Source organism: Sycon ciliatum, chromosome 12, assembly GCF_964019385.1.
Source record: "Sycon ciliatum chromosome 12, ocSycCili1.1, whole genome shotgun sequence".
NCBI classification, from domain to species: domain Eukaryota; kingdom Metazoa; phylum Porifera; class Calcarea; order Leucosolenida; family Sycettidae; genus Sycon; species Sycon ciliatum.
In genome coordinates, this window is record NC_088654.1 from 2,964,200 (window position 1) to 2,991,215 (window position 27,016).

The 27,016-nt window shown below is 47.3% G+C and overlaps 1 protein-coding gene and 2 long non-coding RNA genes across 3 annotated transcripts; all 3 read right to left on the reverse strand.

Moving 5' to 3' along the window:
* Positions 1-251: 251 nt before the first annotated feature.
* LOC135828724 (activating signal cointegrator 1 complex subunit 2 homolog) lies at positions 252-1,628 on the reverse strand. Its single transcript, XM_065341147.1, has 2 exons — positions 834-1,628; positions 252-452 (listed from the first exon to the last, which is right to left on the reverse strand). Exons 1-2 carry the CDS (start codon positions 1,626-1,628, stop codon positions 252-254), a joined length of 996 nt encoding a protein of 331 aa, XP_065197219.1.
* Positions 1,629-14,107: 12,479 nt separating this feature from the next.
* On the reverse strand, positions 14,108-16,159 carry LOC135828881 (uncharacterized). The gene is made up of 3 exons (XR_010555767.1): positions 15,910-16,159; positions 15,661-15,701; positions 14,108-14,573 (listed from the first exon to the last, which is right to left on the reverse strand). It is a non-coding gene; the product is annotated as an uncharacterized LOC135828881 (long non-coding RNA).
* Positions 16,160-24,825: 8,666 nt separating this feature from the next.
* Positions 24,826-25,368, reverse strand: LOC135828601 (uncharacterized). The gene is made up of 3 exons (XR_010555720.1): positions 25,266-25,368; positions 25,040-25,180; positions 24,826-24,897 (listed from the first exon to the last, which is right to left on the reverse strand). It is a non-coding gene; the product is annotated as an uncharacterized LOC135828601 (long non-coding RNA).
* Positions 25,369-27,016: the final 1,648 nt, after the last annotated feature.

Here is a 27,016-nt window from a genome sequence, read left to right on the forward strand (position 1 = left end):
CACTGAGATCACCCTGTTGTTTGAGCAATACGGTTCTGCTGGCCTCTTATTTCCACACTGAGTACAATCCATTCCATTGATGAATTTATACACCTGCTCTGTGTGAACGAGAAGCACTGAATGCAACTTTATTGTTTTGCCCGTGCAGAAGGCGTATAAGAAAAACCGCAGCGTGCTAAATTGCACCTAAAAAATAGAAGAGAAGAACACGGCTGAAAAAAATTGAAGAAAGGATTAATCACAAAACAAGCTCAGTCCTGCCCCTCGTTCCGGGAAGACCTTGGTCCGGGACCATTGAAGAGGTTGCTCACAAGTGTGGCCTGGAATGTCATCATGGACTGCTGGACAGTCATCTGGAATTCCTGATTTTGCCGTTGTGTGGCTGATGACGTTCTCTCCTCACGATCTCTCATCCGCTCTTCAAATTGTTGCTGCTGTTGTTGTAGCTGTGCCTGCGGTCAAAGCACACAAATAACCATCGCAAGAGGACTAAGTATTGCTGCTAGACTGCTAGTGATGTTTCATTGGCCAAGTTGTTTGCGAATTCTCACTAATTCCAATTCTGTAAAGTAGATACCACAATTATGAACGAGTGGCCAATACAAATCTATAATATACTACAGTAGAATTCAAATTTTAAGGAACATGGCCAACAATCTCCTGTCTATTTCAGACCATATTCTATTTTGGAAAAGGCAGTTTTGGAAACAGTTGCTTCCCTGAAGTGTAATGGTTTGTTGTGTATGCGCTTGCATGATGTTGCCAAATGATGCCAAGAACTGGTCCTGTTGCTGGCGCTGTTGCTCTGGTGCTGCCGTCCTACTTCTGCCAACACGACTCGGTGGTGTGGGAGGCAAGGCAGGCCCAGCACGGCCATTGTGCGGCTCCTGTTGAGTTTGAGCTTGCGCCTGTGCTCGTGGCCTTGCTGTTGCCTGCGTCGGTAGAGGCAGTGGGGTAGATGCTGCTGCAGGCAATGCTGCTGATGGTACGACTGGCTGCGCTGAAAGTGCTGCTGCAGGCAATGCTGCAGATGGGAGGACAGGCTGTGCTGAAAGTGCTGCAGCACGTGCTGGTGGAAGTCCATCAGAACTATCGGCCTCGCTGTCATCAGCCACGTCATGGTATAAATAATCATCTATGTCACCATCACCAAAAGTTCCACTGTTTCCAGTAGTGTGTGCAGTACTGCTATCACTGCTTGTACTAGCTCTGTTGCTCGTAGCACTGAGGTTGGCTGCCTCTGCTGAAGCTGCCTGTTCAGCATCATCAGCATTGTTGTCATCATCATCATCCTCACTGGTGTCTTGGGCACTATCAGTGGAAATAGCCAGTCCCAGAGTGGGATGAGACTTCCACAGATCATAGAAATATTTGAGTAGTGGCCACTTCGCTTCTTTGAGAATCTCTTCCCAGTCCAGCTCATCTTCATCATCATCATCATCAGCAGCTGCCCCGGTTCGCTCTAGCCTACTTCTGCGCACTCTGGGCTGCACATGAAGTTTAACCTTTTTGGAGCCCGTCTTCTTCAGGCGCCCGATCTTATCCTTGACCTGCTTCCAGGCGACCACCACATCCTCCTCCTTCAGCTTGTCAACAATCCATTTGTACCTCTGTACATCTCTTGTCATTTTTTTCTGGTGTCTTGTCTTGACCTCGAAATAGAGGGAGAGGAGCAGTTGCTCTTGGTCAGCAGTCCACTTCATGACGAGAGATGAAAAACTAATTTTTCCAAGATCCAAGAGATCCAACAACGACAACGCCGCAAAAGTTGCACTACCGCTTTTGTGTTTCGCCACCAATTTTTTGGTTGTGGCGCTTTTGAGATTGCCGCCGTGGCGCCAGTGGCGCCAGGCGCAGTATCCATGGTGATCCGGGGATATCCCAACTTTTGTGGTGCAGCTTTTGTGGTGTCGCAAAAGCGCCATGCATGTGTGACCGGGGCCTTAGGCGCTTGTCTAAAAGGACTCACATTCATCCTGCAAACCTACACGACTTGCATAGTTTTCACTGTCGCCAAAGTGCGTGCATTGCACACATTGAGATTCACTCCCTCCGTACAGGCCAGTACAGAGCTGCCCACCAATTGAGTCTGTTTTGCGTACTCAGACTTCTGATTTTCCGTATCTTGCGGTGTTTGGCGTACTGCCGTGTACGTTGCATCAAGAGTACATAACCCCCCAGAGTGTGCAACGCCTGATCCAGCTCTGCATAGGGTCTTGGTCGAGCGGAATCGGATCTTTGCGTCATAATACCGTACACATCCGAGGGGAACCCGGGAAGTCGCGGGTACTCTTGGATCAAAAACAATGGTGCCCTGCCTCGAGACCGGCCTTGCGCTGGTGTGAAGTGTACGCATGACATCAGAAGATCCGATTCCGCTCGACCAAGACCCTACACAGAGCTGGATCGGCGTTGCACACTCTGGGGGGTTATGTACTCTTGATTGCATGCATACTTGCACTAAAAAGTTTTTTGACACACACATGCATGTCCGTGGCTGCATTTGGTAGTGTAAAACATGTGTGACTTGCACTCACGACATTCATTTTGTGCTACATGTACATGTTGTCGTGGTACCGCATGCACTCACTTTGGTACAAGACTATTCATGACTCAGCTTACACTTGCAATGCTTCTACACAGCTGATTGATCCTCTTCGATTTTCTGTACCATTTGCCCAAATTCTGTAGTGCGAACAAGGAGAGATTTTCCCGACAAATACAGAAAAATATTTTCAGTTTTTTTCAGTCATTTTCACGACATATTTTCTTTATCATGATCCCTGGGTGTGGCGTTCTTACGAATGCGGAAACGCAGTCTTTCTAACCGAGTCTCACGTGCACTGTGAATTTTATTTTTTATTTTATTCACAATGCCATGTACGGATTCATCGCTTCTTCGCACCTGAGATCCTGTGCACGTGCAACAGCGATTTAAAGATTAGCTTTATCAAAATTACTAGTGATCAGAGAGAGAGAGAGAGAATCAGTTGTGGCTGCTGTGACAGCATAGAGTGTATATTGGTGTAAACATCATTGCCCAGCAGAACCGTATTCATAATCATAGGGACCCGCGTTTAGCATTACATTTAGGAAGCTATTTTTTAGAATTTTTACAGGCCCAATAAGCCTGAAGAGAAGAACACCTAACTTAGACTGTCCTAACGTTATCGAACGCACTGCCAAAGTAAAAACAACATTTGAAATGCAAGCTCCATTGTGCCTGCATGGAGGGCATGGGAAAGAGACTGAGAGGGTGAAAGTGAAGGAAATTTGTTCCGAAATCAAGAGAATCCGAGGAACCCTTGCTGCATTCTTCAGTTCGATAACGTCAGTGAGTGCATCTCATATGTGTTGTGTGCCCAGACATACAAGTAGCACTAACCTGAGCATGAGAGCTGCTTGTCATCATCGTGGTCAGGAAAGCGAAAGGACGAACGAAGAAGATTGCTGACCATTACGAACAACAGTGCATATCCAGACGACAGACGGCTTGCCAGAATCAGTCTGGTGCATCTTCAGGAATCTTCTTTCCTAATCGCATTCAGCAGTCAGGTTCGAGGTCAAGAGCACGATGATATTTTCAGAAGGAATAATTTTGAAAAATGTTAAAATGTTGGAGAAGAAGCTTCCTCTCTAAAAATTAGCGTTCCCTGCTTTCCCGCAAGGTGCCTTGCCGGACATGTCGTCGACAGCACAGTGTCGGCAGATCCACGTTTGTAGGCTGCAGACCCGGCAGACGTTTTGATCAGCCCGGCCTGGTGGTGAGATTTTGGACCAGGGAGTACTAAAAACTGCTCGCATCCCAGGGTGCCCAGTTTCGCTCTATCCGATCGAGTAAGGCTTCCAGAAAGGCCCTCAGGTGCGCGGCCTGCAGTGCCATAATATACCTCGCTCCACAGGACAGTGCTACGAGGTACCAGCCAGGCTTCCCTTGTGAATCCACCTGCTTCAGCTCAGCAGGGCTAACTTCATTTTTGGACAGTTCCTCTATATAGAAAACGTGATCTGACGGCCACTCAGGCTCTCTTCTAAACAGTATGGAAGCGGACGCAGGAGCGCCCAAACTGCTCCCACCCGCCATGACTACAATCTTTTTGCACAAGGGAAACTAGGTGAATTCAACTCCTCAGGTATATTGCCATGACAGGGTGAGGTTATTTTAGACCTGAAATTATGTACAAACCAACGGCACGAGATTATGGAAATATTTATTTCTTCGCAGTAATGCGCAGATGCACCTACTCCTACCCCAGGGCTGCCGCTGCGCCGGTTACCGATGGCTTTCGTGCCAAGGCTGCACCAGACAGGACGAATGCAGGCTCAGTAATGGAGCCCGCACTTCAGGCACCGGTGACATCTTGCTATCAGCGCCCTGCACGCAAGCCTGACCGGTTAAGGGGTGCATGTCGGCTAAAGTGCAAGGCCGTCTACGTTGGCCGTGTTGATGTCGGTTGTTCGTCAAGTTCAATCGCTAAATGGTGCGAGGACCGCAGTGTAACTGTAATCAAATGGCCAGTATCTGCGGCACGGTATTTTGGTCTGGCGTATGCCCACCTTGTTATTTCGGAGGAGCATGGTCAGAAGGTCCAGAGTCTAGACTTCTGGCCAAGTGGCATTTCGGTTCGTGAATGGCGCTTCAAATCAGACCGCATCACTCAACATAACTGAGTGCGTCGCTCAATCCACTTGCACCATCATTCCTTCCTGATTCTGGACGACAAACTAATAAAACTCTTAATCAACCTGCCCAATTAACTTCATCTTTCCCAGTGCTCTCACTTAACTGCCGCTCCATAAAAAATAAGTTAGCTGAGCTTAGTCAAGTCTGTGAGCAGTATTATCCAGACATAATCTGCCTATGTGAAACGTGGCTGACAGCTTCCATAGACGTCTCAATTCCAGGCTAACCGTCATACCGCCTGGACCGCCCACCCACGACCAGCTCTGATAAACTGCAAGCGAGAGGCTATGGCGGTGTTGCTACTCTTGTAACTGAAAGATCGTTCATGTCCATCAAGCGCCGCTCCGACCTTGAGCGCTGTGGACTGGAGGCGGTTTGGCTCGAATTGCGGCCAGTGGTCCTTCCGTCACTCCACCTCATCATCTGTTCTGTTTACAGAGCCCCTGGAGACAGCATCTCCCATGTCCAGGCATTTAGTGACCTCCTAGAGGACTGTCTGTCCAATGTTAGCCTCCCCAATTCTGCTATTGTACTTGCAGGAGACTTGAATGCTCGCCACTCTGACTGGTCTCCTAGTGACACCAAGAATCGTGGTGAAAGGGAGTTCCGTAACCTCTTCTCTTGTTTTGGCCTTGAGCAAATGGTGACATTCCCCACACACTTTACCCCCCACGGCTCAACATCGTGTCTTGACGTTGTACTCACGGATCATCCTCACCTACTACTCTCTGTTACATCTGTTGCTCCTCTTGGTGCATCTGACCATGCACAGATCCTCAGTCACTTCCTACAGCCTGCTGATGCTGTTTATCGTGAGGAACCTGCTGCAAACGGACATCCCGCTGCTGCACCCTGAAACCACTTCAGCAATGTTCCTGCAAAGCCGGAACATGACTTTAAATTTGTGCCATCTTCCGTCTGGGATAGTGTGAATGCAGAGCTCGCTGATATTGACTGGAGCTGGCACCTGCGTGCCAGCAACGTCAACGCGCTTTCGAACCTTTCTTCCATTCTCAACAGTGCCCTTGGGAAGCACCTCTGGCCATTCGGAAAGCAGCCGTCTTCTCACCGCTGCCCACGGCCCAGTCAGCCACCCTGGGTTGATGCCCATCTCCGCACAGCAATCAAGTGGAAATATGATCTCTATAGTATTTTTAAGAAGTACTCAACACAACAAATAAAACAAGCATACCAACAGCAGCGAAATATAGTGAAAACCCTGACGCGGACAAAGTACAGAGCTTATATCCGCTCAGTGCAAACTACTTTGCAGGGTAGACACCGACCATCGCTTCACCAGTTTGTGAGACAAGCAAGAATTCGAAACCTATCACGGGAAATTCCGTCACTCACAGCAGGGACTCAGCAGGCGGCTGACCCTTTGGCCAAAGCTACGGCAGTAAACGCCCAATTTGCCTCTGTGACTCGGCCAGATGACCCGTTGCTCTCTATTCCCCTTATTCTCACCCCCTCGGAGCCCTCAGCTTGTTTCACGTCCGTCATCACCACAACTGCCACTGTTCGGCGTCATCTGAAGAAGCTTTCCTACGTGCAAGGCATCTGGTCCTGACGGCATCCCCAACCGGGTCCTCAACGCCCTGGCACCATTCATACCATTCCCTTTGTGCCATAATTTCAACATGTCATTTACCACGGGCATATTCCGTTCCGCATGGAAAACAGCGAAAGTCATACCTGTATTCAAGAAAGGTCCCCGCCACGAACCTGCAAACTACAGCCCTATCTCTCTTCTTCCCTGCGTGTCCAAAGTATGTGACCGCATCTTTTATGACCACTTATACAGGCATGTTTCGCCGTTTCTGAGTCCCGCACAATCTGGATTTCGTAAAGGCGACTCCACCTCCCTTCAACTGACACGCATCGTGCCGCAGGTGTGACAGCATAGGGATAACAGAGCGCTTGCTGGCATTTGCTTCTTTGACTTGGCCAAGGCTTTTGATACCGTCTGGCATCGAGGACTTTTGGCAAAGCTCGATCATGCATTCAGGGTACGCAAACAACCACTCTCCTGGCTGAAATCTTATCTCTCTGGGCATTATCAGTACGTAACTGTGCTTGGCACATCCTCGGTAGCAGAGCCAGTATTGTCAGGCGTTCCTCAAGGATCAATTCTTGGTCCCCTACTATTTATAATTCCCGTAGCTATGCAGAAGACGATACTTCAGTAACGTCTGGCGCTAGCCAGGGTCCACACAGCTTTAATTTGGTGTTTGTTTGTTTGTTTGTTTGCTTGTTTGTTTGTTTGTGTCACGCCTGGCGCTATCCTGCATCTGTCCCGTACCGTACCGTACCAACAAAGACAGCTGGCGCCTTGGCCACAATATATTTGTTTGTTTGTGCCATCGGCATGCCTGGCGCTATCCCGTACCCGTCCCGTACCATCAAGTGTACGGTACCATCAAGAGAATGAGTATATATGCGAAGTGTATCGGGGAATGCATTCAGTGCAGTAACATTTTGTGTGGATTTGTGTGCGAGGCCGAGATCCCACTAGCAGGCTGGCTGGGCCGCCTGTCGAACACCCCGGGAATCGCATGTAGGCCGATAGCATAATAATTATAACGTGTATACAGTCAATAAAGTTGAAGACACCACTGCAGCTGTACTTATGGTTGACAAAAATGGTGGTAAAGACACACCTGCCAGGTGTGTCTTTACCACCATTTTTGTCAACCATAAGTACAGCTGCAGTGGTGTCTTCAACTTTATTCTCCCGAGTCAAGCTCCGTATGAAGACATCCAAGAAGAAGATTGCCTGATGAGTCCAGCGGGGACGAAACGTACGTCGCAATCGAGCTATGTCGTTGCTGTGTCATCATCTAGGTGCCATGCGCTACTTGATGTACCAGCCTGCTATGCCGGATACCGCCAGCCATGCATCGACCAGGCGCTAGGCGCGAACTGATGGTGGTGGTGGTGAGAAGGAGAACTCTGTGCCAGAACGTTGCAGCCTAGAGAGCGTGTGTGGGCAGGCGTGTGTTTACCGCCATATTGCCAGGTGTGTCTTTACCACCATTTTTGTCAACCATGTGTATACAGTCATGTAAATGTATAGCAGGGAGTCATATTATGTAAACGACTCCCTGCTGTATGGGGAGATTTTCTGGAAAGAAAATACGAAGTAGGGACACGAGTAAATGCAATTAGCATGGATGTTAGTTGCCGTCAGTATAATAATAATAAGAAGAAGACGAACGCCCGTGATCGGCAGAGTCAGCGCCGGTCCCAGGAAACGGGAGGACAGACATCCCGTCGACTCCAGAACGCCCGTGATCGGCAGAGTCAGCGCCGGTCCCATAGCTATGCAAAAGACGTTAGTTCAGTAACTCATTGAAACGTTTTTGCAATACAATGATGTAGCTAATCAAAGGAAAACACTTTTCCATCAGTTCTAACAACATGCACGATGAGCTAGGCAACAAAGCATAGCGCAGGGCCCTGAGCTTCCAAGCTCTCTCGTTTACGTAAGCGACTTACCTGCAGTCTTTCCTGGAACGTCTCTGTTTGCTGACGACACGACCCTTCTCACCTCATCAGCTTCCCTCACTGGCCTGAAAAACAACTTGCGTGCTGGCATCCATGAAGTTCTTTCCTGGATGTCGTCCCCAAATCTATCAAAAACAAAGATCATGCTCTTCCCGCCCCAGCCGGAGTTCACAACCCTCATCCATGGCAACTTTCCAAATCCAATTGACATAGTGTCTTCTCACAAACACCTTGGCATTGTGATTGACTCTGCACTCTCTTGGGCACCCCACATCGAATATATCTTTAAAAATCAAGTAAATCCTTAGGAGTTCTCTCCCCCCACTGCTCCTACCTCCCACTTTCTTGCAAGCTTCTTTTTTATTTAGCCTACCTTCGCCCAATATTTGATTATGCCGATACGTCTTGGGTTGGATTATCCTCTTCAGCTGCAAAGCTTGAAATACACCACAAAAAAAGCCTTAAAATTCTCCTCCGTCAACCCCGCATGCTCTCATCATCCGCCCTTTATAAAATCGCTCACACAACCCCGTTATCACATGGACGCAGTGCACACCTGGCTTCTCTTGTCCATTCTATTAAGATTGAGTTGTGCCCACCTCATCTCATGTCTTTTAATTGGTTCTCTTCTCTAAGAACTAGAAACTCGCTCTTATTCCCTAAGTGTAACTCATCCACTCTTTTGCGCTCCCCTCTCTTTATTGCTTTTTCTGTTTGGCTCACTCTACCCAGCGAAGTTAAGGACCGGACCTCACTCCGCCTGTTTAAGATCCGTGCCGCCCCTTATTTACTACGACATCAATAGCTCATTATCCACTCATTATCCACATGCTCATTATCCACATGTCCTTTTCTCTCCCCTTATTTTTATTTATCGCCGTGGTTGGCAATCACCCACTCTCCTAACATTGGCCGGTGTTTCCACTGCGTCTTGAGATGTTGTAATAAATAAATAAATAAATAAATTTATTAATGCGATTAATAGTATAAGTGAAGCGGACATTACAAAATGATGAATGAGAATACATGTATCTTAAATGGTTGTTCCTAATCGATTTTCTTGAGACTATCATCAGGGAAAATCGTCTCACAATAGAGGCTATACGGAGAAACAAACTACTTATAGGTTAATGGATAGTGGGAAGTATACAAGGTGAGGTGTGAAAAAAAACTAAAGTGGGAGAGTAGACGAAAGAAATTAGAAGAAAATATGTGAGAGTGTTCTGACGGTGTGAGCTACTACAAAAGGTGAGTGAAATGAAGGCGTGGAAGCAGGTGAATGTGATAGAGTCTACCTTTTGTAGTAGCTCACACCGTCAGAACACTCTCACATCTTTTCTTCTAATTTCTTTCGTCTTCTCTCCCACTTTAGTTTTTTTTCACACCTCACCTTGTATACTTCCCACTATCCATTAACCTATAAGTAGTTTGTTTCTCCGTATAGCCTCTATTGTGAGACGATTTTCCCTGATGATAGTCTCAAGAAAATCGATTAGGAACAACCATTTTAGATACATGTATTCTCATTCATCATTTTGTAATGTCCGCTTCACTTATACTATTAATCGCATTAATAAAGTTATTGTCCCCTCGTCGCCTTTTAAATAAATAAATAAAAATAAATTGCATGTTTGTTGAAAAAATGTAGCCATATTTGTACTGTGGCATCCTGGTGGTGTATTTCGTAACTGCACTGCATGACACTATTATTTTATGAGAAATGGCAGCGATTGTGAACAATGTACAATCAACAGTATTGGCAAAAATGATGCAGAGCTGTATGGAACTTTGGTACAATGTGCCTGTATATTGGTATTTGAACACAATGCATGAAGCAGAAGAGCATAATAATGTTGACTTGTCAATTTATAGTTAAGACGTGAATATGAAACTCATGACCAATGCCAATAGTCCAATGATGAAGGGTCTGCGCAATGCTGAAGGGCCCAGTCTGCGCAATTACATTGTGTGTGACATTGTATACAAACACTCCCTGTGGCATAATCATGTACTCCGTGCAAATACATGCTTGAGCGGTGATATTTGTTACTGTACATTGTAAAAATCGTGGTGTCATGCTCCTTGGTATGTGTGTGTGTGTGTGTGTGTGTGTGTGTGTGTGTGTGTGTGTGTGTGTGTGTGTGTGTGTGTACACTACACTCTCTGTGTATAGATGCCTATGTGGATATCACCATGCCCATGGCCAACAAGGTCAAACGCTTCCAACTGCCAACAGTAGATTGCCTCATTTCTCCCACCGGGGTGATCCTAGCTTGAAGTGATGTATGATATTGGCTCCCATTTGCCAGCCACTTGCTGGAAGGCAGGCAAATGGAGATTTCGTTGAACACAACCCTACCAATGAAATGAAGGCAACAAGGCAGGAGAGCAGAGACAACAGATGGTAGAGTCACGAGGTGGCTTTGCCGGTGAGGAAGATCCAGCTCAACAAGGCGTTCTTGCAAGTTTGATCAGTACACCGTCCTGGTCCGAATCCTCAATATCAGTGAATCTTACAGATTAATGGCTGCTGCCTTGACTTGTGATGCCTACGATTGGATACAAGCTGCTCGAAGTATGTTTCAAATAGGAGTACATGTATCTTGAACTTAGCATGAGAGGCATCCACTTCGTTTATAACAGCAGAACCTTTGCATGACTGTCATAACACTCTCCTTATTGCAATATTTAGCCAATACTCCATTTTGTTGTAGCAGCTACCACTCCACTACAAGTGTGCATTCATTTCCTGGCTGGCTTGTGTAAAGTTATGAATGCAATCATGTGACGCTTCGTGTACACATGCTCCCATACTTTAGTGCATGTGCGTGCGTGTGGTCAGGTATTGGTGTGTATGTTCGTGCACCTACATGCACATTTAGAAAAGCGATCCTATCAGCTTTTCTATTATTGTGTTCACATGCCAAGAAAAACGACACCGCTATGCTACGTAAGTTTCTACGTAAGGTGCTCGGTATTTCACTTAGGCTACGTAAGTTTCTACGTAAGGTGCTCGGTATTTCACTTAGGCTGCGTAAGTTTCTTCGTAAGGTGCTCGGTATTTCACTTAGGCTTACACTCTCGTCTGTCTACAGAAAGCATGAGCAGGAGAAGAGGAGGAAATACGAGCGGCGAGTTCGGGAGATAAAGATCTCCTCCTTTGTGCCCATTGTCTTCTCCACCACTGGTGGACAGGGAAAAGCCTCATCTGCGCTGTTTGCCAGGATTGCCAGCAAACTGAGCGACAAGCGCAACGAGCCATTTCCCGTCACCATGGCTTTCGTCCGGACCAAACTGTCCTTCAGCCTAGTGAGAGCCATGGTTGCTAGTCTGCGCGGCTACCGGCGTTCTTCAGTGCCACTTCCTGCTCACTCCGCTGTTCTGGCGGCTGCTGAGTGTTCGTTGTGAGCGTATGACACAGCTGTACTGTTGATGTTCATGGAGTTGCTTACCTCTCTTTCTTTTCCTTTCTTTTCTTTGCCTTCTTCTCTCTCTTTGGTAACCATGGCGACCCCGTGTGCTGTACTACTTTTTCTTTTTTTCTCTTTTACGTAATTACTTTATACCAGGTGTGGGCCATCCCCTGTACATACATGTAGGTGCCACCAAAAAAAACAGGAAGTAAAGTTTTTAAAAAAACCCAAAAAGAAGAAAAAATTCACTTAGGCTACGTAAGTTTCTACGTAAGGTGCTCGGTATTTCACTACTCCATGCCTCCTACAATGTAGATCTACCAACGCGTGGGCCATGGGAGCCGCGCGCTAGCTGTGCACGTGCACGGCAGATATTGTGTTGTAGGGCAGTCCGTTTTCGGATGTGCATGCGCGAGAAACGTCCTTCTTTGGAACTGCTTCTTGCATGAGCTGTCTCCTGGCTTATTTCGCTTCGGCTCTGCTGAGACCTCCTTTCACGGAATATTACTCAATGACAGGTGGGTTGACCAGTTCCCTTTGATTATGCTCGCGATATCATGGACTTATGCTTTCATGGATTCTCGCACTGTGCTCGCAAAATCCTCATATTATGCTTTGGCACGCGGTGATACACATTCACGTTGTTGTACTTACGGAGCCTGAACGTTTGGAAAATTGTGCGTTTTTCGTACATGTACTTGCAAGTGGCCATAAGTACAACAAAATACAGGAGTATCACCATACTAGGCCTCGACCAAATATGCTAAAAAAAGAGCATACCGGTAATTATTATGCTCATCACGTATCAGGGAAAACGTCCATAATATGCCAAAGGCTTAGCAAGATATGCAAAAAGATATGCCAAAATATGCTCGACAAAGTGTAGATCATTTCAGTAAAATTACAACCTTGGAATACACGTTTTGATCATCCCGGCCTGGTGGTGAGATTTTGGACCCGGGAGTACTAAAAAGCTGCTCGCATCCCAGGGTGCTCAGTTTCGCTCTACCCGCGCGATTAAGTTTCCAGGTAACGGCCCCTCTTTCGCGGCCTGCCATGCCGAGCATAATATAAATCGTGGCCTGCGCCCTTGGCCGTACGCACTCGGCCTTGATTCAGCCGTAAAGTCCTGCCAGACCTCTATGATTGTCTACTGAAACGTCTCATGTAAACACAGCCTTGTTTGGAGCAGTGCAATCTCGCCGCTACTCACACATAAAACAGCCCAGACACGAGTAAACAAATCCAATCGTACGAGATTTTCACGAGACGAGACTGCACCCATTGGCTTGTTTCGTATGAAGCAAACAAGTCACTGAACCTCTCCACAATGGAGATTTCCCCTGATACATGTTATTCTGCATACTCGGTCAATGCGTCCTTGAACCTTTCCCTACCGATTGAGAACTGCCAGCGATAAAAAAATATTATTATTCCACTGCAAAATTCAGATTCTACCCTATGATCGGGGCACGGAGTGCCGGAAGCAATACCAGTGACCTACTTGTAACGTACAAATGTACAATGAACACGAGAATTTCGACAACACATCTAAGCCTCAGCAACATCATAAGCCTTACCGTAAAGAAGGTGAACTTGCCTTCTTCGCACACTGTGGGCAAGGGCAAAGAGACACGACTGGATCTAAATCCGAATAAAATCAGCACACGTTTCCGTACATGAAAGGGTAAGCATAAGCAAATCATTATCCATATAAAAATCGCTCTGTTAGCGGTTCTGAAAAACCTTTACTGGTACTGCCCCGTCGTAAAAGTAAGAAATTAGAACTGGCCCATTGTCCCCCCAAATGTGAACTGATCCACCTAAATTGCGAATGACGGGACCCGAACGCACCAGTAGCATGAGGTCGGAAGGGCACAGGATCACGGCAATTAGTAGTACAGTAGTAGTAGTAGTAGTAGTAGTAGTAGTAGTAGAATTTATTATTTTGATAGGGAAGCCTACCGCTAGTACAGTACATGGCCTATGGTCCGGGCCAACGTCCCCATCTGCATCCACAGGTAGGAACCTCGTGCTACTGGTGCGTTCGGGTCCCGTCATTCGCGATTTAGGTGGATCAGTTCGCATTTGGGGGGACAATGGGCCAGTTCTAATTTCTTACTTTTACGACGGGGCAGTACCAGTAAAGGTTTTTCAGAACCGCTCACAGAGCGATTTTTATAATGGATAATTTCAGTTCTTTTTCCGTTCCCTCCCCACCCCTACCCCGAAGGTAAACATGATGACCACGCGCGCGATTTACTGTATGTAGCCATGCGACTGCAATAACACACTGATACATACCAGCCCTCCCCGCCTCGCTACCCCGCACACAGATACACAAACATGTGTATGCACACAGCACACACACGTGGCCACGCACACATACGCACATGCACACGACACAAACAGGAAATTCTTCATGTATAATGCCATGCAAAGCAGTGGCCACCGTACTTGAGGAAGTCAGTTGTGAAACAAAAATAATTCAACTACAGCGTGTAGACAAGCTGACGGCCAAAGCACAACATAGCAAACATGACATTTGCCCAAGGATTGCAGTTTGCAGACCATGCCATGGAAGCAGCGAATACAGAATGTAATATCATACAAAGTGACAAGCAAGGACGTTGCCATCATACACCAGAAACTTGCAGAAAGTCACATATCCAACAGATAGAGAAGTGAACAGCAATCTGATACAGCCCACACAGGACAAAGCGGACCTGATACTCCTCCCAGGATCGCAAGTGGCAAACCCTTTTCAATGCATAACATGCAGGTGTACGTTAGACGCATGAACATCTGACCGTGTCGCCAGCATACAATGTCATCACATGTTTACCCCACAAGTTACACACATGCACAGTAGAAGCACAATGAAAGCAATGGAAAAGTACGATGTGGTTGCTGAAGTATCTTCACACTTCAAATTCAGACTTCAATGTGGTCGTCACGGGATGATATACCTGCAAGATACAAGTGATGAAGAAAGAAAGCAGAAGGTCGTGAAGTAGGCTATGATACACTACAAACGGTTCACCTACATGTCTGTTCAGGGCTAGTGCACTCACACGGAGAATTGTCATAATCGAGCATTTCCCAAACTGAGAAGTGCAATGAAATCCACTTCCATGCACAGGAGCAATTTTGCAATAATTATTATGATGCGCAATTCGACACGATCTGCGATGCTGCGTGCGATGTCCCCTGCTGTCATGATAGTGACAGTCACCGCGGTATGTTTTGTCAACGTCGCCCGTGCACTCTTCTGTCAAGTCCAAAGTGCTCACATACTTGGCAATGTTTTTGCAGTGATTAACTTTTATCCTACTTATGTCACGGGTAACTTTAATGAAGTACCCGCAGGCCGTGTCGATCTGCACATCGTCCACTCTCTCATGTACTTGGCCTGCTTTGTCTGTGTATCCATTTCATGTGCGATCCACAAAATCGACTAGACAGTGGGTGCAATACGCTCTCTACCTGAAGACGTTCTTCTGGCGACATCTCGCCATGTATTTGGCCTGGCTTTGTCTGTGTATCCATTTCATGTTCGATCAACAAAATCTCAATGCACTACAGAGACTAGACAGTGGGTGCAATACGCTCTCTATCTGAAGACGTGAACCATTAATTTTTTTGGAAAAGTTATACGTACACCTGAAACGTAATGAAGTACAGGAATAGAGAGAGTGACTACAATACGCTCTCGACCTGATATAGTGATAACGTGAGTACAAGACACTCTCCACCCGATAACGTGTTAGAAGGTAACATGTCTACAGTCCCACCGTACCCTTCCGACACGACTGTGGACCATTACATTTTTTTGAGAAGTTATACGTACACTTTAAACGTAATGAAGTACAGGAATAGAGAGAGTGACTACAATACGCTCTCGACCTGATAACATGAGTACAAGACACTCTCCACCTGATAACGTGTTAGTAGAAGGTAACAGGTCTACAGTCCCACCGTACCCTTCATCATTCCTCATTCACCATCGCGCGATACCCTGGCGCACCATGGCAACATATCAATGGGGTGCCTTACCGTCGTCTAGAGGAGACGTCTTCGCAGCAATATTTTCCCTCCTGCGCATTCAGTCGCCGACGCGACAGCGTTCACGGGGCCGTTCCAGTTGCGGAAGACAATCGATTCATCGGACCAATTCAGAAACAGGGGCCGTGGACACACAGGGGGCAGAGGAGAGACATTGTTAGTGGACAAGAAATATGCAGTGGCAAGTGGCGAGTGCCGCATGGGTGTCAAGTTGTCATGCACAATTCAGCTATTACTTACGGTCCAGCTAGTCCTGCCATTGCTCGCTCGTCCTGGTTCCTCCTCGTTCGTCTTCCTGCACGTCTGCACTTCTCCTTCCCCACCGTTGGCTTTGCGGTACGGGGGTGCCGGAAGGAATTCCCACCATGTATCCATGTACATGAAGTCCCACCATGACTCTCCATGTACATGTCCACGGCCACGTCAGCAGTTTGTATAGTACCGGAAGGAGTTCCCACGATGTCTCCAAAGGCCTAGAGCGGACGTCTTTGCAGCAATTCTTTTCGCCCTGCGCATTCAGTTCGCCGACGATGGCTCCAAAGGCAAAGGCCTAGAGCCTAGTAGAGGGGACGTCTTTGCAGCAATTTTTTTCACCCTAGTACCATGCACATTCACTCCTCCGACACGACAGCGTTTACGGGCCGTTCCAGGTGCAAAAGGTCCACGTCAGCAGTTCTCAACTATTTCACGTACGGGATAGTCGCCGCGACAGCGTTTAAGGGGTCGTTCCAGGTGCAAAAGGTATCCATCAATGGCACTTTGCAGTATCGGGTACAGAAAAGGGGCCTCCACGTTCGACTTCGTCGACTTCTGCAGTTCTCCTTCCCGTCAGGGGTACCGAAAGGGGCCTCCTCGCAGTTGTCTTTGCCGTCAGGTCCACGTCATGCAGTTCTCAACTATTTCGCGTACGGGATAGTCGTCTTTGTCGTACGTGACATCGGCGTTTACCGAGTGGCATTGGCACAAAGCAGACCGTTGACAGGGTCACGCGTCAAAAAAGTATCAACAACGTGTCGGCTAAGTGTCGACCACGTGTACACTCAGCGGTACACTAATTCTCGTGCCATTCTCGTGTCACAAAACTGGAACATCGAGTACCAGTATGGAAAGGCTTCAGACAGGAAGCCTTTCCAATTAATGAATCGAAGGAAACCAGTCACCTCAGAGATCACCTGTCATCGAGTATTCCGTAAAAGGAGGCCTCGGCAGCGGAAAAGCTAAATTTAGAAAAGAGATCCTGTCAGTTTTTCCATATTTATTGCATTACACCCAAAATCAGCACTCTTTTCGTAAATGAAAGAGTCAACACAAGCAAATGAATCAAAGGGAACTGGTCAACTCACCTGTCATTGAGTAATATTCCGCGAAAGGAGGTCTCAGCAGCGCCGAAACGAAATCAGCCAGGCCAGGAGACGAAATTTCCGAAACAGCTCATGCAAAAAGCAGTTCCAAAGAAGGAAGTTCCTCTGCATGCAACACAATGTCTGCCGTGCACGTGCACAGCACACGGCTACCAAGCGTTGGTAGATCTAATACCGAGCGCACAACGTACCTTACGTAGAGACGTACGTAGCCTATGTGAAATACCGAGCACTTAGGTTTTTTTTTTTTTTTTTAACTCAAACCATGCCTCTTGTACGGGCAAAACATAGAATAAAGACAATCAATGATTAGATCGAGCGCACGCGGTGATGATCATGTACAATGTCATTAATGACACTTGACAGATAATAATAATAATAATAATAATAATAATAATAATAATAATAATAATAATAATAATAATAATTTGAAACTCGGATGTTGAGCCATAAATAAATGTAGAAGAGAAAAGGACATATCGATACGAGTTAAGAGTAACTCTCCATCACTGTAACATGATACTATATACAGTCAGAAAGTGCAATAACTAGGCACAAAACTGACAGAGTACTGAAACATTCGACGTCCTGACACCTAGCCTCAACACATCTCCGTAGCGCTAACCGACAGCCTTCCAACTTGGAAGGTTCAAGGTTATGGAAAGACCAAAGAGGGGAAGGCAAGCGCAACGAAAATGAGCAAAAGCTACAGTCCCAACGGAACAAAGAATGTCGATTGTTACTGGACGATGAAGAGACCAGTACGATATTTGACAAAGCGGTCTAACTACAATTCGAAGCAGCAAAGCAGCACACCACCCAACTTGGGTGGGTCATAAATATCAAAGATAAATGAAGAAAGGGAAGCTTTGCGAAAACGAATTGTACAAGCCGAAAGCCAAACTCCTACAGTACTCCTCATGCATGACATTGTGATGGACTAGTTGACTACAAAACAAGTTGTTTCACACGACGTACGTTTCGCCGTATGGTTCGTGACGGCTCATCAGGTGTGCAATTTGAAACTCGGATGTTGAGCCATAAATAAATGTAGAAGAGAAAAGGACATATCGATACGAGTTAAGAGTAACTCTCCATCACTGTAACATGATACTATATACAGTCAGAAAGTGCAATAACTAGGCACAAAACTGACAGAGTACTGAAACATTCGACGTCCTGACACCTAGCCTCAACACATCTCCGTAGCGCTAACCGACAGCCTTCCAACTTGGAAGGTTCAAGGTTATGGAAAGACCAAAGAGGGGAAGGCAAGCGCAACGAAAATGAGCAAAAGCTACAGTCCCAACGGAACAAAGAATGTCGATTGTTACTGGACGATGAAGAGACCAGTACGATATTTGACAAAGCGGTCTAACTACAATTCGAAGCAGCAAAGCAGCACACCACCCAACTTGGGTGGGTCATAAATATCAAAGATAAATGAAGAAAGGGAAGCTTTGCGAAAACGAATTCTACATTTATTTATGGCTCAACATCCGAGTTTCAAATTGCACACCTGATGAGCCGTCACGAACCATACGGCGAAACGTACGTCGTGTGAAACAACTTGTTTTGTAGTCAACTAGTCCATCACAATGTCATGCATGAGGAGTACTGTAGGAGTTTGGCTTTCGGCTTGTACAATTCGTTTTCGCAAAGCTTCCCTTTCTTCATTTATCTTTGATATTTATGACCCACCCAAGTTGGGTGGTGTGCTGCTTTGCTGCTTCGAATTGTAGTTAGACCGCTTTGTCAAATATCGTACTGGTCTCTTCATCGTCCAGTAACAATCGACATTCTTTGTTCCGTTGGGACTGTAGCTTTTGCTCATTTTCGTTGCGCTTGCCTTCCCCTCTTTGGTCTTTCCATAACCTTGAACCTTCCAAGTTGGAAGGCTGTCGGTTAGCGCTACGGAGATGTGTTGAGGCTAGGTGTCAGGACGTCGAATGTTTCAGTACTCTGTCAGTTTTGTGCCTAGTTATTGCACTTTCTGACTGTATATAGTATCATGTTACAGTGATGGAGAGTTACTCTTAACTCGTATCGATATGTCCTTTTCTCTTCTACATTTATTTATGGCTCAACATCCGAGTTTCAAATTGCACACCTGATGAGCCGTCACGAACCATACGGCGAAACGTACGTCGTGTGAAACAACTTGTTTTGTAGTCAACTAGTCCATCACAATGTCATGCATGAGGAGTACTGTAGGAGTTTGGCTTTCGGCTTGTACAATTCGTTTTCGCAAAGCTTCCCTTTCTTCATTTATCTTTGATATTTATGACCCACCCAAGTTGGGTGGTGTGCTGCTTTGCTGCTTCGAATTGTAGTTAGACCGCTTTGTCAAATATCGTACTGGTCTCTTCATCGTCCAGTAACAATCGACATTCTTTGTTCCGTTGGGACTGTAGCTTTTGCTCATTTTCGTTGCGCTTGCCTTCCCCTCTTTGGTCTTTCCATAACCTTGAACCTTCCAAGTTGGAAGGCTGTCGGTTAGCGCTACGGAGATGTGTTGAGGCTAGGTGTCAGGACGTCGAATGTTTCAGTACTCTGTCAGTTTTGTGCCTAGTTATTGCACTTTCTGACTGTATATAGTATCATGTTACAGTGATGGAGAGTTACTCTTAACTCGTATCGATATGTCCTTTTCTCTTCTACAATAATAATAATGTAAGCCTCAACCTGAGATTCTTGCTTCAGCAATAACAAGCGCTGCCGAGTCTGAGGCCATTGCTGGTAAGAATGCCTTGCGTGCACCACGCAAGCACATCAGCGCTGAACGGACCAGTGCAAAGCCAATCTGGCAGCGGATGGCAGCTAGGGTGATGCTGTATGGCTCCCCAGTCTTGGCAGCGAGGAGAGAGGCGATGCGTTTGTAGAGCGAAGCACCATGCTTTCCCATGCCTCCGGTGGTAGAGAAGATGGCGGGGACAAAGCTGGAATGCTCCACCTCCCTCAGGCGCTGCTCATACGCACGACGCTTAGCCTTTTCATGACGGACATAGGTAGCAGCAAGTGAGTTGGAACGGTTCGGAGACGCATGGGGGTTGAATACCCGTACATCAATGTAGGTGCGTTCGAACTGTCCTCCCCAAATGCCACTAGCCACGACGTCTAGGCGTGCCTGGTCGTCAGCAATAGCAGTGCGATAACGGAGTTGCTCTCCGGAGAGTGGCTGGAGGTGTGGCTCAACTGCCACCTGATGGGCCACCCGCCTGAGCAGACGAGCAGTGAGGTCCCTCACCTCGTTGTGACGAATGGACGGAAATCCACCAGTCGGACACGAGACGGAGTGAGACACAGTGAACTGCTGCCCACACGCACACAGTGATGGTAGCCGGACCGGCAGCCAGTTGAAGCGAAGGCAAACAGCATCCCGAAACTCCGACTTCGTCAGGGTGAAGCCATGGCGTTGAAGGGGTCGGCACGTGAGCCAGCTTGAGGCACCCGGTTCCGAAGCTAGAGCGATCACTCGCTGCAGCTCTGAACTGGCGGAGGAAGAGAAGGCCTGGGCTGCTGCGCGAATTGACTGCGATGGACCAAACAAATACCTCAACTCAATATCAAGTCAACTTTCTCGCAGCAAACGGCCGTTGTGACGTGTTTCCCTTACGCAAAGCGAAGTGTGAATGAGGCGTTACTCTACATATCCAAAACTGTAAACCAGTGAAGACTACTGCTTAGAAGAAGGTATTATAATGTTGTGCATTGTACTTGCCAAATGTGTGTGATACTCTATGTAACATACATGTAGATAGGGCCAAGCAAGCACAGCAAGTTCTGAATTTTAGGTATTTGGAGGTCGTGAACAGATCAGATTTGTCTTGTAAGTGATAGGTATTGCTTACCTCTATATGTTGCCGCTTTCGTGCTGGCCGAAAACGCTGCGTGCTCTGGCGATAATTCAGCTGGAAATTAGGTGCATAAAAATGCCATTTTCAGCTTCGTTCACAACATTTTCGATATGCGTCTCCTCTACGAAACTTCACTACAAATATATCTGCCGAAAGAGCGTCCCGCCAAGAATACATGGTGTGAAATAAAACAAGGTGGTGAACAGTAAAACGACGTAGGCCATGTAATGTTTTGAAGTTTTTGGGGACGGTTGGCGGTTTTCGTGCTCTGAGGATCAGCCCAGCGGCACTCCTACAGCATCCCTTAGGCAGTGACCAAACCTTTGTGTACCTTACGATGTACGTGAAGGAATCACCTAACACGGAACCTGCTGATCCGTGCGTCCTGACAGGGGTGGTGCCCATCAACAAACTTGTGCTCTACGTTGGAAGCATCAACAGCGGTTGCAACGCTCACTCCATCAGAGACTGGTGCGAAGCGAGGGACATGGAGGTATTAAATTGCTCCGTCATGGAGTCGAAATACCTTGGCACATCGTATGCCAGAGTCACTGCGGCTGCAGAACATGAAGAGCGTGTACTAGACAGAGCCTTCTGGCCCGAAGCCATCAGCCACTGAGTATGCAAGTGGCGTTTTGCGGACAGCCCCAAAGTGACGAAGCCAGCTTCCAATGCGTAACTTTTATCCCTCCTCTTCCACTTCAACCCCTGCGCCTCTCAACGCTCTTGCCCCACCTTTCTTCCCCCATTCTGTACATGCTGCTACTCACCGACTTACAATCTGTGTCCTTAATGCTCGCTCCATAACAAACAAGTCTGGCGAACTCATTCAAATCTGTGAGGATCACACACCCAGCGTTGTATGCATCACAGAGACCTGGCTAACTCCCACACAAGCTTTCCAGGTGCCACACTATGAATGCTTCCGTCGAGACCGACCTGTTTTAGAAAATAGACAGAACCGTGACCCACACGGAGGAGTTCTAATCTTAGTTCGTGAAGGTCTGTGTACTTCCATTGATCAGGGACCGGATTTTCAGTAACCGGGCTTGGAAGATCTAGCACTTCGGCTTACACTCGCTGAACATAAGCTTGTCTCACCTTCTGACCTGCCAACAACCCACCTAACAGTAGCCTGTATCTACCGTGCTCCTTCCCCGTCGACGGATGACTTCTCGACTTTTCTCGACCGACTCCAAATAGCCCTGCAATCAACTCAAAGGATGCCCGAAGCCCTTGTGATATCAGGCGACTTCAACTGTAGGTATTCCGGCTGGTGCTCAACTGACCAAACGGATGCACAGGGTCTGAGTCTTGAACACCTCTTCTCATGCTATAATTTGACCCAATCGGTAACCTTTCCCACCCACCTCCGCTCGAATGGACTTGGCAGCTGTCTAGACCTTATCGCGAGCAACATCCCTAACCAACTCAACCACATTCAACACCTGGCTCCTCTTGGCGCATCAGACCATGCCGTCCTGCTGGCTGAGTTCTCCTCCTCAAAGTCCTCCCCCACAGCAGCCAGCACCTGTCGTAGCCCACCATCCACGCAAAAAATACAATGTCCTGAGTGCCACGGATAACATGTGGAATGCCATGAATGTTTTTCTCGCAGATGTACCCTGGTCTCAGGTCCTTGCCTCCCACTGCATCGACATGGCTGTCTCCGCATTCACTGACATCCTTGAAGGTGCCTTGGACCTATATATATAGGAAGATCCTCACCTCCTCGTCGGAAATCACGCCACAAACCCTGCCCCTGGATGACTCCATCACTGAAAGCAGCTATTAAAGTCAAGAGCGATCTCTACAGCATCTACCGGAAATACCCATCCCCTACAAATTTCAACAAATACAAACACCAACGTAACTATGTAAAATGCCTTTTCAGATCCTGCCATCGCTGCTACATCCACAACCTCCGTGCTACGATATCTCCCACAAACCCTTGCCTCTGTGCTCATTCGTCAACTGCGAAATCCTACCAGCGCCCGGGTCATACCTTCGAAGATGGTGGGCCCAAATGGTCGAACAAGCACCTCTCCGCCATCCATTGGTAATTTATTGAACCGCCATTTCGTCAGTGCTGGCTTACAGGTTGACCCCAATGCTCCTATTCCCACTATTTCCTCCCTACCTCCACCAGCAACTACATTGCACTCCCTGATCATCACCTCATCGACTGTTCACAAGTATATTGCAAGACTGCCTCTGAACAAATCCCCCGGAGCTGATAGGATCACCAATGAGATCCTCAGGAAACTGAGCTACTCAATTGCCCACCCACTCTCCATTCTTTTTAACCTTTCCCTCTCCTCCGGCACTTTCCCGTCACGATGGAAGTCAGCCACTGTCATTCCAGTGTACAAAAATAAAGGCGACAAGAACAACCCGTCTTAATACCGACCAATCTCCCTCCTGTCCTGCGTCTCCAAACTGCTAGAGAGAATAGTGTACGACCGCTTGTACGACCATATCTCCCCTGTTTTTCACCCCGCACAATCTGGCTTCCGCCGAAAGGACAACAGTAGTAAGTGCGGGGCGGGTTCTGGGCCACTTTTTGACCTTTGACCTTTGGGCCAAATAAGGCACACTGTGTCGGGCGTGCTTGGTCTGGCCCCGGGACCCCCCAGAGTTTGACCTTTGACCCCTGGCATGCCATAAATGTCATCCTTAAGGTTCTTTTCGCCATAGATGGCGAACGTGCACTTGTGCACGTTCGGTGCATTCGCACCGGGGAGTAGTAAAATACGTACTATTCCCTGATTCGCACATCGTAGATGTGCATTGCATGCAGTGACATATTGCGCATGCGTGCATACGCACGCGGAGCGTGTGACCTTCAGTGGTCCTATGCGTGTGGAAAAGACGCAGTGCAACACAAGGTGTACTAGTACACGTGTCATTATACTACTCTCTTCGTAGATGTGCAGCAAACAAAGTTCACGTTCCGTGCATTCGTTTTATTTGCACATCGTAGATGTGCACTGATTGACAAGTTGCCCATGCAGAGCATGCCTAATCGGCTTTTCGATCGGTTAAGAGAATGTTCAAATTCGGCCATATTATGAGCCCCAAGATCAGAATTCGACTCAACGTAGTACTTGAAGTCACCGTTCCCATTACGTCATGTACATTTACACACACTCTGTTGAAGCACTGAAACATCGACTTTCGGCGAATTCAACAAGTTAAATGTGAACATTCGGCGAAAAGATGGGTAATTTCTTCAAAACCACTGTTTTCGGCGAATTTTTCGCCCGGCCGATTTGGGAAATGCCTACTGTCCATGCAGGTGCAATAGATGCATATTTCTATTTTGATCGGAATTCAGTTAGAATCAACCGGCTACGCCCGGAGTATCATGCATCAAAACAATTATTGAAGGGGTGTCACAGTGAAGCAGTGTTGCTACGCACCACAAATCCCCTCTGCCCTGCACCGAATTTATACTGGAGAATCCAGAGTGACCAGCAAAGAGTCACAACCCGCGGGTATCCAGTCACACTAAGGCATGTCCACAATTCCCCACATATTCACTGTAACAAAACACAATACTGTTTACTATAATACACTTTTATTTAAATTGACTTGGATGAGTCTGTAGAAGAGAACACAATGCACGCACACGCACGCATGCGCGGACACACACACGCACACACGCACACACACATCTAGGTTATAGTGCTATACACGTATCTAGGGTTTAGGAAGCACGAGAATGTGTCGAAGCACCCACACATACCCCTTCATGCAGTGTACTTCAGTAGCCCAACACATTACGACTGCTCAGGACCATCACAAAACACATTACGACTGCTATAGCACAGGACCATCACAAAACACATTACGACTGCTATAGCACAGGACCATCACAAAACACTACACACTGTTACTACACTGCACACACAGTTACTACACTACGCCTGTTACAAGTACTTACAAATAATTTTGAAACAAATGGCACATCCCGAAGACGGCAGCTCCAGACCTTCATACATCATCATCTGTAAAACCAAGCATGAGCGCACACAAACACTATTAGTGTCACGAATACGGAAGCAGGGTAAGACAAGATGATACGAAACAAGTAAGTATCGCTATAACAAGGGGGTAAGTATACATGTAAACAGAGCAGTGCTTACTTACAGGGTCCTAATATGCTCTACGGCGTCCCGGTAGTCGGATTGCAATAGCATTCCGACTTGCCGACCCTCCCAGTAACGGGCTAGATGGGCCGTACCCGTGAGGTGGGCAGCCACGGCTGTGGCTCCCACCAGCCTTTCTCCACTGTAAAAACGAAAGAAACCGCAGAAAGCAGAGTGTCATAGAGCTCTTTTGTTGAGGGAGAGAGCTAGGAGCACTGCACACTTACCATTTGTCACAATATATGATTAGAAAGAGGCGGCGCTTGACGCACCGCCTCAGATGCCGGAACAGGGGTATTACCCCTGTCAGTCGGACACCGCAGTGGCACGTGAACGTCATTTGGACTCTTTTCAGGATAATGATACTGAAGTGAAGGTGTGAACCGCAAAGCAAGGCCTTTACCTTCTTCCTGTCGAATTCGCTCCCCAGCTGCAAACCGACACCATCCGCTAAAATCCAATCATACCAAGTAACGCAAAGGTCATCAGTTGACCTTTTGGACTTTTCAACTCTTATCCAAAACCACCAAGAGGAAAAAACCAGGATGAAGAAGACGTCAGTTGTAGAAGCGTTTGTGGAGGAGTTGTTACATTATTCTCAGTAAATAGATATGGCTGATACATTCGGTGTAGACTTGGACGACCGGTCGTGGTCTCTCACCACGGGTCCTTTACTAATAGAAAGGTGGACGCCAATAAGAACAGTTGTGGAGTTGGCAGATCAAAACGCGCAGCAAGAAATTTGGCACGTCGATGGTAGACTCCATCGGGAGGACGGACCAGCTCTTGTTGATAGTAGGGGAGTGTCCGCCTGGTGCTATGGAGGTCGCCTTCATCGCGTTAATGAACCGGCTTGGATAGGACGGGGTAGCATCGAGTACTACCTCAACGGTGTCCGTCATAGAGCCGGCGGTCCTGCAGTCAGTTATTGTGACGCCACATGCTGTATTCTGCGGTGGTATCACCACGGAATGCTCCACAGGGAGAATGCGCCAGCGGTGATACGCAGGGAAGGTAACAATCGTGTACGGGAGTGGTACCGATACAACCTTCGGCATAGGGAAGATGGACCTGCTTTCATCTCTCAGGAGGAGGAGGGTATCTATCAGTGGTACCTCAACGGGGTGTATTACGGTAGCCACCATCAAGACCAGACAATACACCCCATGGAGCTGCAGTACATCAATGTAGTGCCAACTAAGGTAGACTCGTCAGCAATAAGTCATGAGCCCATTTGTGTGATTTGTCAGGATACCCTGGACAGTCCTCTATCCAAGTTGGAGTGCGGTCATGAATTTCACTTCCACTGTATGAAGGAGTGGATCAGTTCTGCCCCCAGCCCAACTTGCCCAACCTGCCGCTACTCCATGACTGCTGAGGACTTGGTTGAGTTCTTGTAGTAATACATGACACAGCTGCATGTAGGCGACTACGAATGACCAGTCATGTGCTACAGATGGACGCGGACACGCCACCCTAAGTAGCCATGAGCGGCTATTTGGACAAGGACAACAAAGCACCTCGTGGGCGGCCAAGGTTGACACTAGCCACAAGTCTGGTCGCTCAGTTGAATCAGCTGGGTGTGCCCATGAAGACCATGGAAGACCGTTCCAGGTGCCGACAACATGCAGAGGACAAGACAGACTGGAAGAAACTGTGCAGCTCGACACTCGAGGATAAATCAGTATCAGCAGCTACTACACCTTGCTGATGATGCTCACAAGACAGAAGTGGGAAAAAACACTGAATTTCTTTATTTAGTGCTCAACTACGCAAAATGTGTTATTATTATTATTATACATGTTCAACTGTACTCAGTCTGGCTGACTGCCATTCTCTACCACACATTACCGGACACTATTGTGGTTGTCGTCGTTATCGTCGTCGTTGTTGATGTTGTTATTGGTTGTTGCTGTCGGTTGTTGCCGGTTGTTGTTGGTTGTTGTTGGTTGTTGTTGGTTGTTGTTGATGTTGTTGT